The sequence below is a fragment of the Chamaea fasciata genome, unplaced genomic scaffold, assembly GCF_029207755.1.
Source record: "Chamaea fasciata isolate MVZ Bird 193981 ecotype frontalis unplaced genomic scaffold, bChaFas1.0.hap1 SCAF_4, whole genome shotgun sequence".
NCBI classification, from domain to species: Eukaryota; Metazoa; Chordata; class Aves; order Passeriformes; family Sylviidae; genus Chamaea; species Chamaea fasciata.
The window spans coordinates 52,905,857-52,921,651 of NW_027094089.1; the positions used below are offsets into that span (position 1 = coordinate 52,905,857).

The window sequence follows — 15,795 nt, forward strand, 5'->3', positions numbered from 1 at the left end:
ATCAGGAGTTAACAAGACTTTTTTTGAGAGGGAAAAAAAATAGCTGCTGCAGGAGAACTTAAAGCCTGTTGTGACAATAGGCTGCATCTCTCAGAAAGTCCTCAGGTAAGAGGAAAGGAAGACAACTGAGCAGCAGTTCCCTCTTCAGCACATTGCTTCTGAAACTGTCCAGACAAGGAATAATCAACATTCTCAATAGAAGAAACATTTATTTGAGTCAGCTGCTAAATCAACTTCACCAATGCAAACAGCTTAAAGACACAAGGACTCCACACTTCAACGATCTATCAGCCATCTACCAGTGTACCTCAGATTAAACTTGCAGACTTTGTTTGGCTGCTTCCTTGAAAGGTTTTGAAGCTAAAACACACAAAGGAAGGGCCCAAAAAGTACAGCAGCAAGAGCACAAGATGGGGGGAAACAGGGAAGCTTGGCCCAGGTGGAAGGAAATGATGATGAACATTCAGATTAGGAAGCTACCCATGTATTTTCAGAAGGAGCTGACATAATGCTCATTGCATCCAGAGGAGAGGATTTATTTCTCCTCATGCCCCACTTTTGGCCCCATCTTTAACTTGTATCAGGTGTGGCACTGATGGCTCTCTGCTGTCTCTCCACTACAAGCCAAACCTGCTGCTTTAGCTAGCTGAAGTGCCCCAAAGAGCGTGCAACCAGCACCAGAACTGGAGGACGTTAGAGGGGGAGTAGTGGGAGTACACAACAAAGTGTTGGGATGCACAGGCAGGTGGCAGGGGGTGTAGTATTGCAGCAATCCACTGTGCCTCAGGAAGTCACACTTGAAATTCCTGCAGAGTAAGGAGAGGGTACTCTGCAGAGAAAACAGACACAATCTGCTATCTGGCGCACATGCCAACAGCATAGCAACAGTTTTTTAAAGTCTTTTCCTTGTCACTTCTGAATTTTACCAGTTTTAAACACAAAGTGTAACAGCAACAAGGCTTGGGAACTCAATATCTAAACAAAGAAACTAGAAGAAAATAAAAATGCAAAATGTCAAGACAATTTTGGCAAAATCCTGGGAAAAGAGAAGTAAGAGTAATTAGAAATCTAACACATAATTTGCTTTTCAAATTTTTAATTAGGTATAATAAATGTACACAAAAGGAAGCATTGGCATTTTTGTTCAAGTGTATGAAATGGTAGGGAAAATAGACACATGGCATGAGTGAGGTCAGAAGTATCGAGACTGGTTTGAAATATTTCAAAATGTCATGCTAACAGGATATTAAGGGAAGCTTTTAAAGCCTTCATGGACAAGACTTGTTTAACATCAGAGCCAGAACCCACACTTGCATACAAGTTCAACACAGACTGAGAAAAGCAATTTTCTTCATGTCTCATATATCCAGGAATTTCAGCTGTAAAGCCTACATTAGGGTTAGCCATTTTCTCTCATTTTGAATGAGTTCATTGACTAAATAAATTAGTAGAAAGTAAGTGCAAACTGCTGCATTATTTTGTCATGCTAAATCTATGAGTAGAAAGAGCCTTAATAAGGCTGAAAAAGAGGCAGCAGCATTTGAGATATTATAAACCAGTCTAGCACCAAGCAACTCCAAAGTCTAGTTCCCTGTTTGCCCTTTGGTGGATGCCCTTCTGGGGAGTGAAAAAAGGAAAGAAAGAAAACCACTGTATACTAAAAAGCCATGAATGTCTGATACCCTGACAAGAACAAACTTACTTCATTTCCTGAAGCTACACATGGTTGACATGCGAGTTAGTTTCAAAACCAAGGATAACACCAGTTACAGTGTTTATGAGAAGATGACCCTACAACATACTGGAACTGTATATCACCAGCGTCCTTTTGCAAGCAGTCACTGTAAACAGTACACTGTCTTACTGATCCTGCCAACAGTGCAGTAACATACATGTTCAGTTCAGCTCTGCACTTCAGGACTATTTTTAAGTGCTCTCAACACAAAAGCTGCTTCCACAGCTCTCATTAGCTATGCTAATGAATTCTCATCATCACCCTCAAAACACACATGTGGTGAACAGTTGCTCCAAAAGAAGAGGTTCATTTACATACCTCACCCAAAGGGATCCAGGAATTAGACTTTTTGCAGTACTTCAAATGCATAGCAAACTGAAGTTGGAAGTTTTCCCAGAATGAAATGTGCATCTTATCTATCTTTCTGCAGCATTTGTACATGTTAGCTGACCTAATTCTGTTCTTTCTAAAATCACTGAAAACTACTTAGCGGGGATTACCAAAGCCAACATTGAAAGTCTTGACAAAGCACTAGGTGTACAACCACCTAAACTTCACTCTCAGCCAGATTCAGTTCCCAGCCCCTGTAAGTATAAGACAGACATTGTAAAAAAAGTAAATTCCTATGTGCCTTCAATCTTGCATCCTTTCTTTCTGGAAGCAATTAATATTTTGTAAATTAATTGCATATTCTAATTCTGAGATGCTTCCATTTTCAATATATTAAAAGTGTATCAAACTGAAATGACAATAAAGAAAAAATATGATCTTATTTGTATGACTGCTTAATTTCTGTTTTAAAATTCTGGAAAGTCTTACATACAGAATTAAAAGAATTTAGTTTTTAAACTAAGTTTCTTGGCCTACCAAAGTGAAAACTGATGTTCGTGACTGCTAGGCAGGTACTTCTACAACTTCAAAATAGTCATTAGGGAGAATCACATAGCCTTTTCCTGCCAATATGTCTTTTTCTTTCTGAAACTGAACAATTTCTCTGAGTTTCTCAATTTGTCTTTCTTGACGCCGGCACCGCTGTTGCGCTGTCTTGAGCTTCTTCCGCAGCTTTTCGACTTGTTCCTCGAGCTGTTGAATTCTTTTTCGCTGATGGACTGTATCCTCTACAGTGTAGTTATGATCACAGAAAACAGCAAGATTGCTGGGGGTCTGGAGAGGGGGCATCAATAATCCAATACTTGGATCTACAAATCTGGCATCTATTTGAGACAAATGAAAAGAAGGAGTTGATGGAGATTGTGGTAGTACTGGAGCTGCTGGTGGTGGTGGTGGTGGAGGTGGTGGTGGTGGTGGCAATGGAGGAGGTGGCAGTGGATCTTCAGGCTGCTCTGCAAATTCTTCAGACTACAAAGAACAAGAAAAAAATGTACATTTTCATGCTTAACATTGTCTACAACACAAGTCCCTTAATACAGCCCCAGGATAACCTAAACAACCAGGATTTAAAATAATAAAATAAATTTCAAAGACATGATTTTCAAAACTGGCAAACATTTCTGGGCCTGCCTTATCTGGCTTCTCAACTGGACATATTTTTAAGCAGCTTGATTTTAAGAGCTCTTGAAAACTCAAGGCCTTGATGTCTAAATAGGTTTTTGGAAGATTAGATTTTTGAAATCTATCTAATTACCTAAGAAGCAAGAACACAGACTGCAGTTCCATAAAATAGAGTTCAGGTGACCTAGTAACTCATTGCTGCCATCCCATTCCCCTTTGTCCCTCCTCCTTTCTGCTGCATCATACCACTGCGTAATTGAACCTACTAGCTAACTTAATCAAAAACACATCAGAAGTGGACAATCTTCTGCTGAGGTAGAATAAGGGTCAACTACTGAGAGGGCTGACAGGCTGGCAGAGCAGTGAGACAGACACAGTAAGACCAGTCTTCTCAACAACTGGGAGGGACTCCCTTACTGGTTTTGGGCAGCAGCACAAACGTTTGGTTAAAAAAGACATCGTGAACCAAAATAAACAACTCTTCAACAGCAAAGCAGCCTTCTCATCCTCATTATTTACTCTTTGCTCAAACATAATTGCTAAAATAACAGAAAGTTCCTTGCTCTTCCATTATCACTGCATAAATTTCCTGTCCATTATTAAATGTCAAAGCAATGCAACAAAAGGTATGACATACACCTGCCCTGGTATATGGAAAAAAGTGAGAATCACAGATTTATAGAATGGTTTAGGTTGGGAGGGACCCTAAAGATCATCCAGTGTCAACACCCCTCTGCCAAGGGGCGGGACACCTTTCACTACACCAGGCTGCTCAGAGACCCATACAACCCTTAAACACTTGTGGGGATGGAGCATTCACAGCTTCTCGGGGCAACCTGTTCCAGTGCCTCACCACCCTCACAGTGGACAATTTTTACCTAATATCTGATCTAAATCTGCCCTCCTGCAGTTAAAGGTCGTACCCCCGTGGCCTGTCACTAACGCCCATATAAAAAAGTCCCTTTCCAGCCTTCTTGTAGACCCCCTTTAGATACTGGAAAGCTGCTATGAGGTCTCCACACCACTTTCTCTTCTCCGGGCTGAACATCCCCAACTTTTTCAGACTGTGTCTCTAAGAGAGGTGCTCCATCCCTCTGGTCATCTTCCTGGCTTTCTCTGGACTCCCTCCAACAGGTCCATGTCCTTCCCCATGCTGGGACCCCAGAGCTGGATGCAGGGTTCCAGATGGGGTCTCACCAGAGCAGAGCAGAGCAGAGGGGCAGAATCCCCTCCCTCCCCTGCTGCCCACACTGCTTTGGATGCAGCCCAGGACACGTTTGGCTTTCTATTAGCTCACACTGCCAGGTCATGTTAAGAAGCAGGACTGCATAGCTGGCAGAGGAATGGACAGAGGAGAAGCACAGTTCTCTGTCTTGGCAGCAGCAAAATATCAGTTGGCTCAACTCCACTGCAGGGTTTTATCACATTGCTCTTGACAGGTCCCCTTGTACAGGTCAAAACAACACAGATCCCAAGCCATTTGAGTATAGGCCAGAGCAGAGAATCAGATTCTTTCTTTCCCAAAGGAATCCAGTATAATTCAGAAATGCTTCTGTGCACATGTTGATTGAAAAAGCGCTGTTGAAACTAGAGAGCTTGCAATATTGCCTATTAAAAAGAAAGCTTAAAACATTCTCAGTAAAAGAGGCATTGAAAAACATTTTCACCACCCACCGTTGTCAATACTCTTAGTACAAAGGAAAGCCTAAGGACCAGGAAAACACTGATTTTAAGCTCATCAGATCTCAAGGTCGTATCATTAATTTCCTTGACTTAACATGCAAGCAAGATAGATGCATGGGTGTCTACCTGTCCCTCATACAAACTACAACACTTGGCAGACCGTAACTGAAAAGGCAGTTTGATGACTGGTATCAAAGGGAAGTGGTGATTGGCATTAAAGGGAAGTTTAAAATACAGTCAAATATAACTGATCACATGAAAGTACAAAATCAGCCAACTACCTTATTTCTCAGTTATAAAAAAACTGCTACTGTTAGCCTAATTCACATATGAATATTCTAAAGAGCTTGACCACACCAGCTGTCACTATCAAATTTTTCTACCAAAAAAACCCCAATGAAGCAAAAGTAGAGCCTACAAAAAGAAACTCATTCTTGCTAGAAACAAAAGCAAAAATAGTATCACTGCTGGACTGCTGAATTCACAGAGACTTCTATTTGAAGCTGTAAGAGCATATGCCACCTCTATATACAAATTGTTATTGTCACAACATATTACAGAGAACAGATCTTTGGAATCTCTGTAACATAATGAGTGACTTCTAATTACTTCTTCCAGCCAATAAATACTTTCCCTAAGACGTAAGTAAAGACAAAGTAAGTATACCAAATTATATAGTGCAAAAGATAAAAACCTGTATTTCAAAATCAGTGTGGATTCAACTCCAAAACAACTACTGTTATTCTTTGTTATTACATTGTTACTTGAAGATATGTGGCAGTTTATTCAAAAGTGCCATGAGACAAATAAGAATAGAACTGAATCCTTCAGAATTAAAAGGCACTCACTCTTCTGTGTTTTTTGTAGAACCAGGTATGACAGTGATACTGGGAACGTGGTTCACTACTAATCCTGCTGCACCAACAGTACTTTTGAAGACTACCCTATACACCCATTCAGCTTTCAGACCGTAAAAAAATTTGCAAGTATTTTACACACAATGAAAAAATATGTATTGCACAGATAAGCAAGGAAGTGTAATCAAACAAAAAACACAGCCACATTTTCCTGAAATTGTCTGTCTCATTGTTTACATTCTGTTTATATTCTTATCTGTTATTAGCCACTTTCCATTTTTCAAATGTGCTGCGATTTTATTTCTGCAGCACTCCAATATTGTATATAAAGAGAAAAACTGAACAAGAAAAATCTGAGTTTTCTTCTGTGCACTTCATCCCATTTAAGTGTTTTGCTCCCCAGACCTACTCTATCTACCACTATCTCCTTTGCCACTTTCTCTATGGCAGAGTGAAAAGAGATCAAATATTTTATATCCTTTAAAGGAGTTAAAAATCAATCTTTTCCATTCTTGTCCTAAGTAAGAAGTCATCAGTGACTTGCCTCTCACAGTAAATTGCTCTAGTGGCACAGAGAAGGGAAGAATACCTCACACAGAAGACTACCATCAAAAGTCAGGGACCAGGCTGGCTTTTAAACACAAGGCTGAGGCAAGACAGAGGTGCTCTCAGGACAGACAGATTGCAGGTGCAGGTAAGATTCTGCTGTTCACTTTAACTTTGCAAAGCCAGAGGGAAGCGCCATCTTAAAGAGGCCAGTTAAGTTTCACAGTTAACATCCACTGTGTCTTCAATGCTAGCAGCAACCATCAGCCATGGGAAGAGAATAAGTGCCATTTACAAGCATTAATGAAGGCTCTCTCAGACTCCGAATATGCAGGAAATGCTTCGGAACAGGGCAATACCTTCTTATTTGCTGCCAATCAATTTAATTCAGCACATGGTTGCTGAATTAAATGGATACGTGAGCAGGTCAGAGACAGTGTCTGCCAGTACAACCCTCTGTGCTCCAAAGCTTCAGACTGCCCCACAGAAATCAAGCAGAGCTGTTGGAGGTGTTTCTGTCACCACAGCCCTCCTGGTAACCTCAGCATCCTTCCAGCCTTCATCCTTCTCAGCCTGCATCGTCTCCCTGCCCACTGCCCTGCCACACTGCAAACAGTGATATGCACAACACGTTCTGGCACCTCCAGCCATGGGTGCTTTGGGTTTACCTTTTCACCGGGTTCAGTGTAACAAAATATTGTGGGCACAGCATTCTCTTTTAGAAGCTTGTTATTGCATTCCCTCTTAAAGCAATCGGGGGTAAAGTGTTCAGAGCAAATGCTGCTGTACTTGGTCGGCTTGAAGTTTTTCCTCTTAACAGCAGCTTCCCACTTCTTGCAAAGATCGGGTCTTGTAAGAGGAAACCTGCAAGCAAGAGGCACTTTCAGCTTTTCTGGAGAGCTTTTTAAGGCGGGGGTTTGGCCGGAGCCAAAACCCTACTGCCCTCCAGCTCTCGCCCTGGAACAGGCTGTTCAGAGGGCCCCGTCCCTCGGCTTTCCCCAGGGAGACACCAGGAGGGGCGGACAAAGCTCCCCACCCTCAGCGGCAGCGAACAGACACGTCCCTGTATCTGTCTGTCCACCGCGCCCGCCCACGCGCGCGCCCCCCCGGCTCCCCGCGGACCTCGCGCGCGCGGCCCCGCGCTGGCCCCGCCCCCGGCGCGACCCCGCGCGCTCACTTGTGGAAGGAGATGGGCTTCTCTTTGTCGTATCGGTTCCGGCAGCGGTAGGCGGAACAGGACTGCACCATCCCGCCCAAACCCGCGCCCGCCGCAGCGCGGACTCCGTGGGGACGGACGAGCCAGCGGGGCGCCGCGAACTCACCGCCGGGCTCCCATGCTTCCCCCGCCTCCCGGGCCCCCCCCCCCCCGCGCCCACGGCCCTCCGGAGAGGGACGGGGAACGGGACGCGCGGCCTCTCCCAACTCCAAGATGGCGGCGCCAGCTTCAACGGAACCTCTCGCGGTAGCGGCGCGAACCACGCTCCGCCCATTGGGCGCGTCGGCGCGCAGAATGAGGGCGGGGCCTTGTTCCGCGGGTCCGCCAATCCGACCTCCTCCTTTCCCCGCTCCGCCCCCTTTTCGCGGCCGTGCTCCGCCTACGCCACGCCCACAGTTGCGCAGGTCCGCCCACACCCCCCCCGGACCCACAGCCTGGCAACGCCGCTCCCCTCCACAGTCACAGCAGGGCGGTGCCGCCCACACCCCCGGTACCCACAGCTGGGCAGCGCCGCTCCCCTCCGCACCCACAGCAGGGCGGCGCCGCTTACACCCTCCCGCACCATCTGGGCAGCGTCGCTCCCCCCCGCGCCCATAGCAGGGCGGTGCCTCCCGTTCCGCTGGGCACAACCCCGGGACCGAGGACTGTGATGCGGTCGTTCCTGCACCGAGAGGAGCCCATAAGGGGCTATTCCGACCGCTCCGTGCCCGAAGTCCTGGCCGGGGATGAATGCCCCAGCCGGCAGGCAGGGCTGCGGTCGGGTGTGCACAACGTGGCTGTCACAGGGAGAGGAAGAAGATGGCGCTGTGAGCCCCGCGGGAGGTTCTGGCGCTCTTGGGGGAGAAAAACAAACAAACAAAAAACAGTGGAGGGGCGCGCGGAAGGGAAAAGAAAACAACGCGAAGACCACATTGCCGTAACACACAGTTGCATTAGGGACGTATAAAACAACGTCTCACTCGCCTAAACGTGGTTTGCAGGTGCATCAGCAAACAGCAGATAGATCTCTCAGTAAATTGATCTGTTGTTACAAATAAGTTTATTTGGAGCAGTTTCGACATGTTCCAGTTCTGTGGGCTCACTTTCAAGCTCTGCGTTTGATCAGCAAGTAAAACCATCCTACACAAGTGACAGATTTTGTATAGGAATGACAAAGGAACCTACCTTTAGGGTCAGCCCAGTCAAGTGTAGCATTATATCTAGAAATTCACTGGTAATAACCCCAGACTCAAGTGAGCCTATATGGCTTTTCCTCTGACCCCCAACAGATCATAATTTTCTCCTCAGCCTACTTTCCCCCTCTACATTTGCTTTGTGAGGGAAAGAAAAGAAAGTTCATGGGCCTTATCTTGGAGGCTGTGGCTTCTCTGCCTAGACAGCTCTTTGCCCAGCTGATGGAAGGTACCAGTCACTGCCATTTTCTTGCCCAGGAATATGACAAAACAGCCTGTATAGCAGCTTCTGAAATACTTCCACAAAGCCACTTGCATGAGCTGTTTTCAATACTCAGTGTTGGCTGAAGATTACTTGCTCTGCTCCTTCTCCTAATAGGTCAGCCAAGAGACAAGGAAACCAAAATAATCTCTTTCTAGCACTACCTTCCTCACCAAGGAAAACATGGCTGCTCCTCCCCTATCCATGTGAATGCCTCTGTCCCTAGCCTTTGCCTGATGGCTTTCCTCTCCCTCGAGTCCTCCTGCTGTCAGTTTTATGGGCAGCAATTCTGCCATAGCCTCAGGGACCAGAAGAGTTGGGCTGTCCCATGGCAAGATGAGCTAGGGGTGACCAGAGCCAAAGTCCAGGCTCACCAGCCTGGACAGAGACCTGCAGCACAAGAGTAGGCCAGACACTACTGGACACACCCACACAAGGTGAAGTAATGAACCGGGTACAAGGTCCTCCCAGGTAATTCAGGCAGGAACAGCAGAAGATGGTGCCAGGAACAGAACTGGAAACACAGGTCCAAGGTTCACCCAGGAGATAGAGTGACACCTGTGACACAGCCAGGAGCGGACTGAAGGTGCTGTGTTGAAAAGGAGCTCTTGCCCCATCAGGAGGAGTTGGGGGCCCCAAAGTACTTGAGTCAAGGTCATCAAGGCCTTAGTCAGTGCACCTAGTTCTATGGACCTGAAGAGGGATTCTGAGTCAAAGTCCTGGACTTGACACCACTGTCCGTCTCCTCCTCCACTGCTGGTTTTGCAATGAACCTAGGCACAGGGGAAGCATAGAATGGCCATGCAGCTCGTGGGGCTAAGAGCAGAGCTCAGCAGCTTCACTTTACACTGTGACAAGAGGCACATGGTCTTGATATGCAGGAAGGAAATGCCTCGGTGTCCTGGGTTGTAATATAGGATGTGCACAAAATATTCTATCACCGTCTTCATGAACTGTTGAATCCAGGTGGGGCAATGTTTTCCCAGACCCCCTCCCTCTGGGCCATTATCTTTTGTTAATGGCCCATCAAATGCCTTGCCCATGACTCACAGATAACTCCCTCCAGGAGCTATCTCTGTTTAATGGGCCATCAAGGACCCCCTGCATGACTCATCATCCCATTGTGAGATGCTCCGCCCAGGGGGAGGAACCAAGCATTCTCACCTGGATATAATCTGGGGTTTAGGACAGTACAGGGGGCCCTTACCCACTGGATTCCCAGAGGAACAGAGCTACCAGACCTTTCTACAGGATCACTGCTTCAGGAAGACCACCTCATCTGGACTGCTTCCATCACTCTGCCCAAGTTGTATTCTGACTCTGTCAGTGGTCTTTTGTATTATTGCATCTATTTTATTTTACTTTCTTTCCTTTCTTCCTGTTAAATTGTATCTCTGGCTTGGAGCCTCTCATTTGTTTTGCTTTCAAACCACTACACTCGGGAGAAAGCATGAAAGCATGAATGTGTTACAGAAGGTGACACCTAACTGAGGGGGTCCATCACAGTTGAGGAGATCTGGTGAATGTGTAGATGAGCCACTGAGACCATCAGTCAGCAGGCTGATTTTAAAGACTTAAATGAGAGCTTTCAGCAGCTCTGTCAGGATAACATTGGTATCCTGAAGCAAAAGGGATTTATAAAAGACTTGGTGGAAAGAAATTTCCTCATCCCATAAGAATTTCAGAAACCTGGAGAAGAGCAGAGGCACTTGTCTTGAGTAAAGATAACAAAAAAAAAAACCCCAACCCATAACAAATAAATACAACTCCCAAACTGAAAAAATGCTATTCACATTTCAGTAATATTGAAAATGTTGAAAATATGTCTAGGTTGTTTCAAATCCTTTTTCTTAACTTTTTTTTCCAGGAAAGAAAGGCCACATCAAATTCATGTCCATCTTCTGAGTGACTTTTCACTAGTTGGCATGGTTCCTGATGGCCAAGCACTTCCCCATCAGACTTCCCAGCACTGTGTTTTCGGGGATCATTAATCCTCGACACCTGCACTATCCTGTGCTCATCCAGCACAGAGGAACGGCGGTGCCGTTCCTCCACCGAATGCACCAGCACCTGCCCCAAGAGCCGCCACGCGTGGCCCGTGCTCGCTTTCCTCCTGCAAGGACTCGTCCCCTGGCCGGAGTGATGCCCACGAGACACTTCCCCGTTCCCGGACGAAGGATCCGGCACTGCCGTCTTTCCCACACCGCAGTCGCGGGGCGAGTTTCGGAGGAGGAGGGGCAGCACGGGCTCCCCACGGACACCCCAGCGGGAAGCATTCCGCGCAAGCCCGGCGGGCGGGGGAAGGAGCGGGCGAGGAGGGGCGGGGCTGGCGGCAGCAGCAGGGAGCAGGCGACAGCGGGGCGGGCAGTGGGCTCGGGGCGTGGCGCTGGTCCGGCGGGGCCGGGTGGCGGCTCAGTCCCCGCTGCCAGCCGAGGGCGGCCGGCCCAGCGGAGCAGCCGCCCAGCCCGGCCCGCCCCGCGCCGGAGCCGCCGCCGGCCGGCGAGGACGGCAGCATGAGCGGCGGGCGTAGCGGGCGATCCGCCGTGAAGATGGAGGCGCCGTTTTACCCCGAGGAGGGACTGGAGCTGCTGCCTGACTTCGTGCCGCTGCCGGGTTTCGGTACCGCCGGCGGACCTGGAGCTGATGCAGCGGCGGGGCAGAAGCTGCTGCTGGGCGCCGGGAAGAAGCGGGACCTGCCGTCTGCCGCCCCCGCGCCGCTCCCGGGGCCCTTCGCCCTTCGCCCGCCTGCCGGCGCCCGCGGCAGCGCGGCGGCTCTGCGCTTGCTGCCGCCGCCGCCTGCCGCCGCCGCCGCTCCGCCGCCCACCGCGGGCTCCGGGGAGACGGGCAGCGGCGGCGGGGCGGTGGCGGCTCGCGGCGGCCCGGAGGCCGCGCTGGGGTCGGCTGCGGAGCTGCCGCTGCTGAAGCTGCCGCCGGCCGCCGACCTGGAGCAGCTGCTGATCCAGGGGGGCGCGGGGCTGGGCGCAGGCAGCCCGGGGCCGACGGGGCCCGGGGCGGGGAGCGGTGGGGCGGCGGCGGCAGGGCCGTTCCTCTACCGGCAGCCGGTGACGCAGGAACAGGAGGGTTTCGCCGACGGCTTCGTTAAGGCCCTGGCCGATCTGCACAAGCAGAACCAGCTCCTGGCGGCGCCGCCGCCGCTCTCTGCGCCGGGACCCTGCTGTACCGCCCGCCCGGGGCCACCGGGAGCCCCCGCCGCTGCCGCCACCGACCCTCCGGTCGTCTACACCAACTTGAGCGGCTTCAACCCCGCGGGGCCGCTGAGTCCCTCGGGCAGCGCCTACCCCTCCGCCTCCGGCCCGCCGCCGCCGCCGGGCCTGGCCTTCGGGGCGGCGGGTCTCGGGAGCGGCCGGCTGCCGCCGGCGCGGTCCTTGGAGGAGCCGCAGACGGTGCCCGAGGTACCGCCGTCGGCGGGCGGGGAGGGCGGCAGTAGCGCGCCGACGCCGCCGTCGCTGTCGCCGCTAGACGCGGAGAGCCAGGAGCGGCTGAAGGCAGAGCGCAAGCGGCTGCGAAACCGCATCGCCGCCTCTAAGTGCCGCCGGCGGAAGCTGGAGCGCATTGCCCGGCTGGAGGAGAAGGTGAAGGCGCTCAAGGGGCAGAACGCCGAGCTGGCCGCCACCGCCAACCTCCTCCGCGCCCAGGTCACCCAACTGCAGGGTCGCGTCCGCAGCCACCTCTCCTCTGGCTGCCACATCAACGCCGCCGGGCATCCTCCTCCTCACGCCGCCGCCCAGCCGCGGGAGACTCCCCCCGAGGCGGCCGCCGCCGCGCCGGAGACCAGCGCCTGCTGAGGAGGGACACCCCGCCGGCCCCGGCTCCAGCCCGCCTGGGGGCACCGCGGGGCCAAGGTGCGAGCCGGCTGCCGCCCTTCTGCTATTATTATTTTTTATTATTAATTATTATTATTTATTTGCGCCTGAAGAAGGTGTGTTTTTTGGGAGCCATGTGTTGCTAAGCGTTTCCCGAGTTGTTTCGATGTCATATTCAGCAGCGAGGGTCTCCGTGGGTGGTTCTGAAGCAGGTGGTTGTTAATTTTTCAGTGAAGTACTTGAGGTCTGTAGAGATTTCCGAAAATAAGAAAATTACTGTTTACAGAAAGATTCAATTTTATTTTCATGGGGGATATAAAACGTGTGTTTCCTAATACACCTTACTAAACTGTATAGCAATGGATAAGCTTTTCAAACTTAAAAATAGCCAGAATCGTACCTTTTGAAAAGATGTGCGTGTATATGTATATATATATATATATATATTTAAGACATAATATGGCTATGTATATTTTCTTGGTATTGATAAAGAACCTTTTTTAAAATACTGTCTTTCTCTAGAGCTTTAATCTGCCATTGGGAGTTAAGACAGCTGTGTGAGTGCTCTTGCACTTACATGGCTTTGATTTTCAAATCGAACCCTGGAGGGAAGTGATTTTGTTGTAAAGCAGATTGAAATGCATTGCTGACTCAGTCATAGGAAAATAGTTTTCTAAACCTGTATGCTCCATATTTCTTGTGCCAGTGCAAACTTGGGGCATTGATAGTTATTTATTGAAACTTGAACACTTTTTGGACGTTGCCTAGACCTTATTTTTCTAGATAACACGTTAGTAGAGAAAATGGTTACTTTGGCAAAAAGAGCTTTACTTTTTTTTTTCCCTTCACTGTGTACATTCCAGTAGTGCGTGCTCTTTCCATAGTATAGTAACAATGCAGTGCTATACAGAAAAGGGCTCAGATTTGGGGTGGGTTAGCTGTAAAGGTTATAATTCCATTGTATTCTGTTTGAATAAATCAGAGAAATATTATGGAGAACTAGATTTATTTTTTAGTAGAAATCTGTATATCTTGCTTCTTGGTCTACTTTGTTCTAAAGAAACTTTCTGCAATACTCTAGAGACAGAAAGAGTCAATGCTAGAATGTGTTTTTCTGGGCGGGAAGAATTGGTGTGATTTATTTCTTTGTCAAGAATTTACTGGTAGAAGAGTACAGCAAAGGAACTATTTCTTCTGATTAGACATAATCCTCAATAAGTTTTTGAAAGCTTTAGGTCCCTTGCTTGGTGCCACTGCCTTCCATGCTTCTGCTGCACGCGTATGTTTTGAGCATAGCCGCTAGCGCAGCGCTGCCGAGCCCTGTGGCAATGGTGCGGTGGGAAGGGTCTGGGCTGTGACGGTCACCTCCACCAGAAGCCCCTCCGTGCGGAGGCCGCGGGCCGGCCCTGCCGCTGGGGGAAAGCAGGGCTTCTCCTGAGCAGATCCAGCTGCAGTGTGGGGCCCTCTTCCCTCGTTGAAACTGTGCTAAAAATCTCTGCTTGAACTCAGAGGCAAATCTTTCATGGGGATATGTGTCTGTGCCAGCTGGTGAAAAGGGGTAATCATATGAGGATCCAAGAGGGCATAGACATCTCTACGTGTACAGTAATTGCCCAGATCTGTTAAAGCCACTCAGGAGCTGGTAAACATTTCTTACCTCTTCTGAAGGCTACAGCTAATGATTTGAAATCCAGTAAGAATGGGATAGACTCACGGTTTTTCATGCTTTTACTGGGGATATGTGAGTGCTATCTTTTCAGAAAGTTGAGCTGCAGCAATCGAGTGTATGAGCTTTTCCTTTTAGTTCGTAGTCATTCCTGGCACATGCATGAAATTATACATGAGAATGCGTTGTTACACTGTTACTGTAGCTGAGATGGTTCTGAGGATATTTCTTTTCTTAATGCATATGCAAATTAGGTAGAAGCCATATTAATCATTGTATAACTGTTTGATCATGTCACCAGAGCCTTTTTTGATGGTTGAAATGTTTGCCTGTAACAGTACATTCTGCTGTTAGAAATACTAATGAGCAGATAAAAAGATTTTGATCTTAACACAGGTTTAAAGATTTCTTAGGGGCCTTCTGAACCATACTGCATACAATCTGTAGCACTGCCCGTTATATAATAACTGGGTGAAAAATACGGTTTTTGCTTTGGTAGTCATCACCCATGTGCAAAGATGCCTCAAGTCTGGAGAAACTGATAAAAAACTTCTTTCCCCCCACACTTAACACTTTTCCCTAGTGAGAGAGGTAATGCTGCCTGGTAGATGTGAGATACTTTACTGCATATGCAATGAGGTGGGATTTTTTAAGGAATCCTGGAAAAATCGTAAGAAATTACATGGGTGAACACACCTATTTTGGTCCTTGTCTTTGTAGATGAATGTAGGGCTAGGTAAAGATCTTGTGGTAGAACACAGGACAATGATAAATGCAGCTGTGCAATACTTCTTCTTTACTTACTTCATCATTTCTGGTTGTCACAAACTAACAATATCCAAGCAACATGGGGGATCCGTAAGGCATGGGAAATCACTGCAGTTCCCCTTCCCAGACACAGGCAAGGCTCTACTAGGCTATAGTCTAGCAGGGTTGTAATGAGCTCCCCCTTTTCAGCATGGTAATGTTAAAGCTGAAAACCACCCCACATTACCTCACTTGAGTTTGAACTTACTGCAAGAGCAGTCTCGCACTCAGCCTCTGAAGGACATCATGTGGTAACTTCTTTGATAGCCTGCTTTCTGTTCTAGCTGGCATCTGTTCAGCAATAGAAGTGGTGACAGGCCAGCTCTCATACCCTGATGACTGATGTGAAATTACTAGGGAGGCTGGCAGCTCCCACTCTCTGCTAGAGGCTACTGTTCTGGTAGTGGAGTTGTCCAAAAGAAATGGGTTTTCTGTAGAGTGATCAGATCAGTTACCTTCATAGATGCCTTTTTTTAATCTGACATTTAGGCTAAGAAAAAGGATCTAACACTAAC

At 48.4% G+C, this 15,795-nt stretch overlaps 2 protein-coding genes across 2 annotated transcripts; one reads left to right on the top strand and one right to left on the bottom strand.

Moving 5' to 3' along the window:
* Positions 1–234: 234 nt before the first annotated feature.
* On the bottom strand, positions 235–7,664 carry THAP1 (THAP domain containing 1). Its single transcript, XM_066181582.1, has 3 exons — positions 7,511–7,664; positions 7,002–7,197; positions 235–3,094 (listed from the first exon to the last, which is right to left on the bottom strand). Exons 1-3 carry the CDS (start codon positions 7,579–7,581, stop codon positions 2,630–2,632), a joined length of 732 nt encoding a protein of 243 aa, XP_066037679.1. The 5' UTR covers positions 7,582–7,664; the 3' UTR covers positions 235–2,629.
* Positions 7,665–11,496: 3,832 nt separating this feature from the next.
* Positions 11,497–13,806, top strand: LOC136288439 (transcription factor JunD-like). Its single transcript, XM_066181583.1, has one exon. The coding sequence runs from the start codon at positions 11,497–11,499 to the stop codon at positions 12,787–12,789; it is 1,293 nt and encodes a 430-aa protein (XP_066037680.1). The 3' UTR covers positions 12,790–13,806.
* The last annotated feature ends 1,989 nt before the right edge of the window (positions 13,807–15,795 follow it).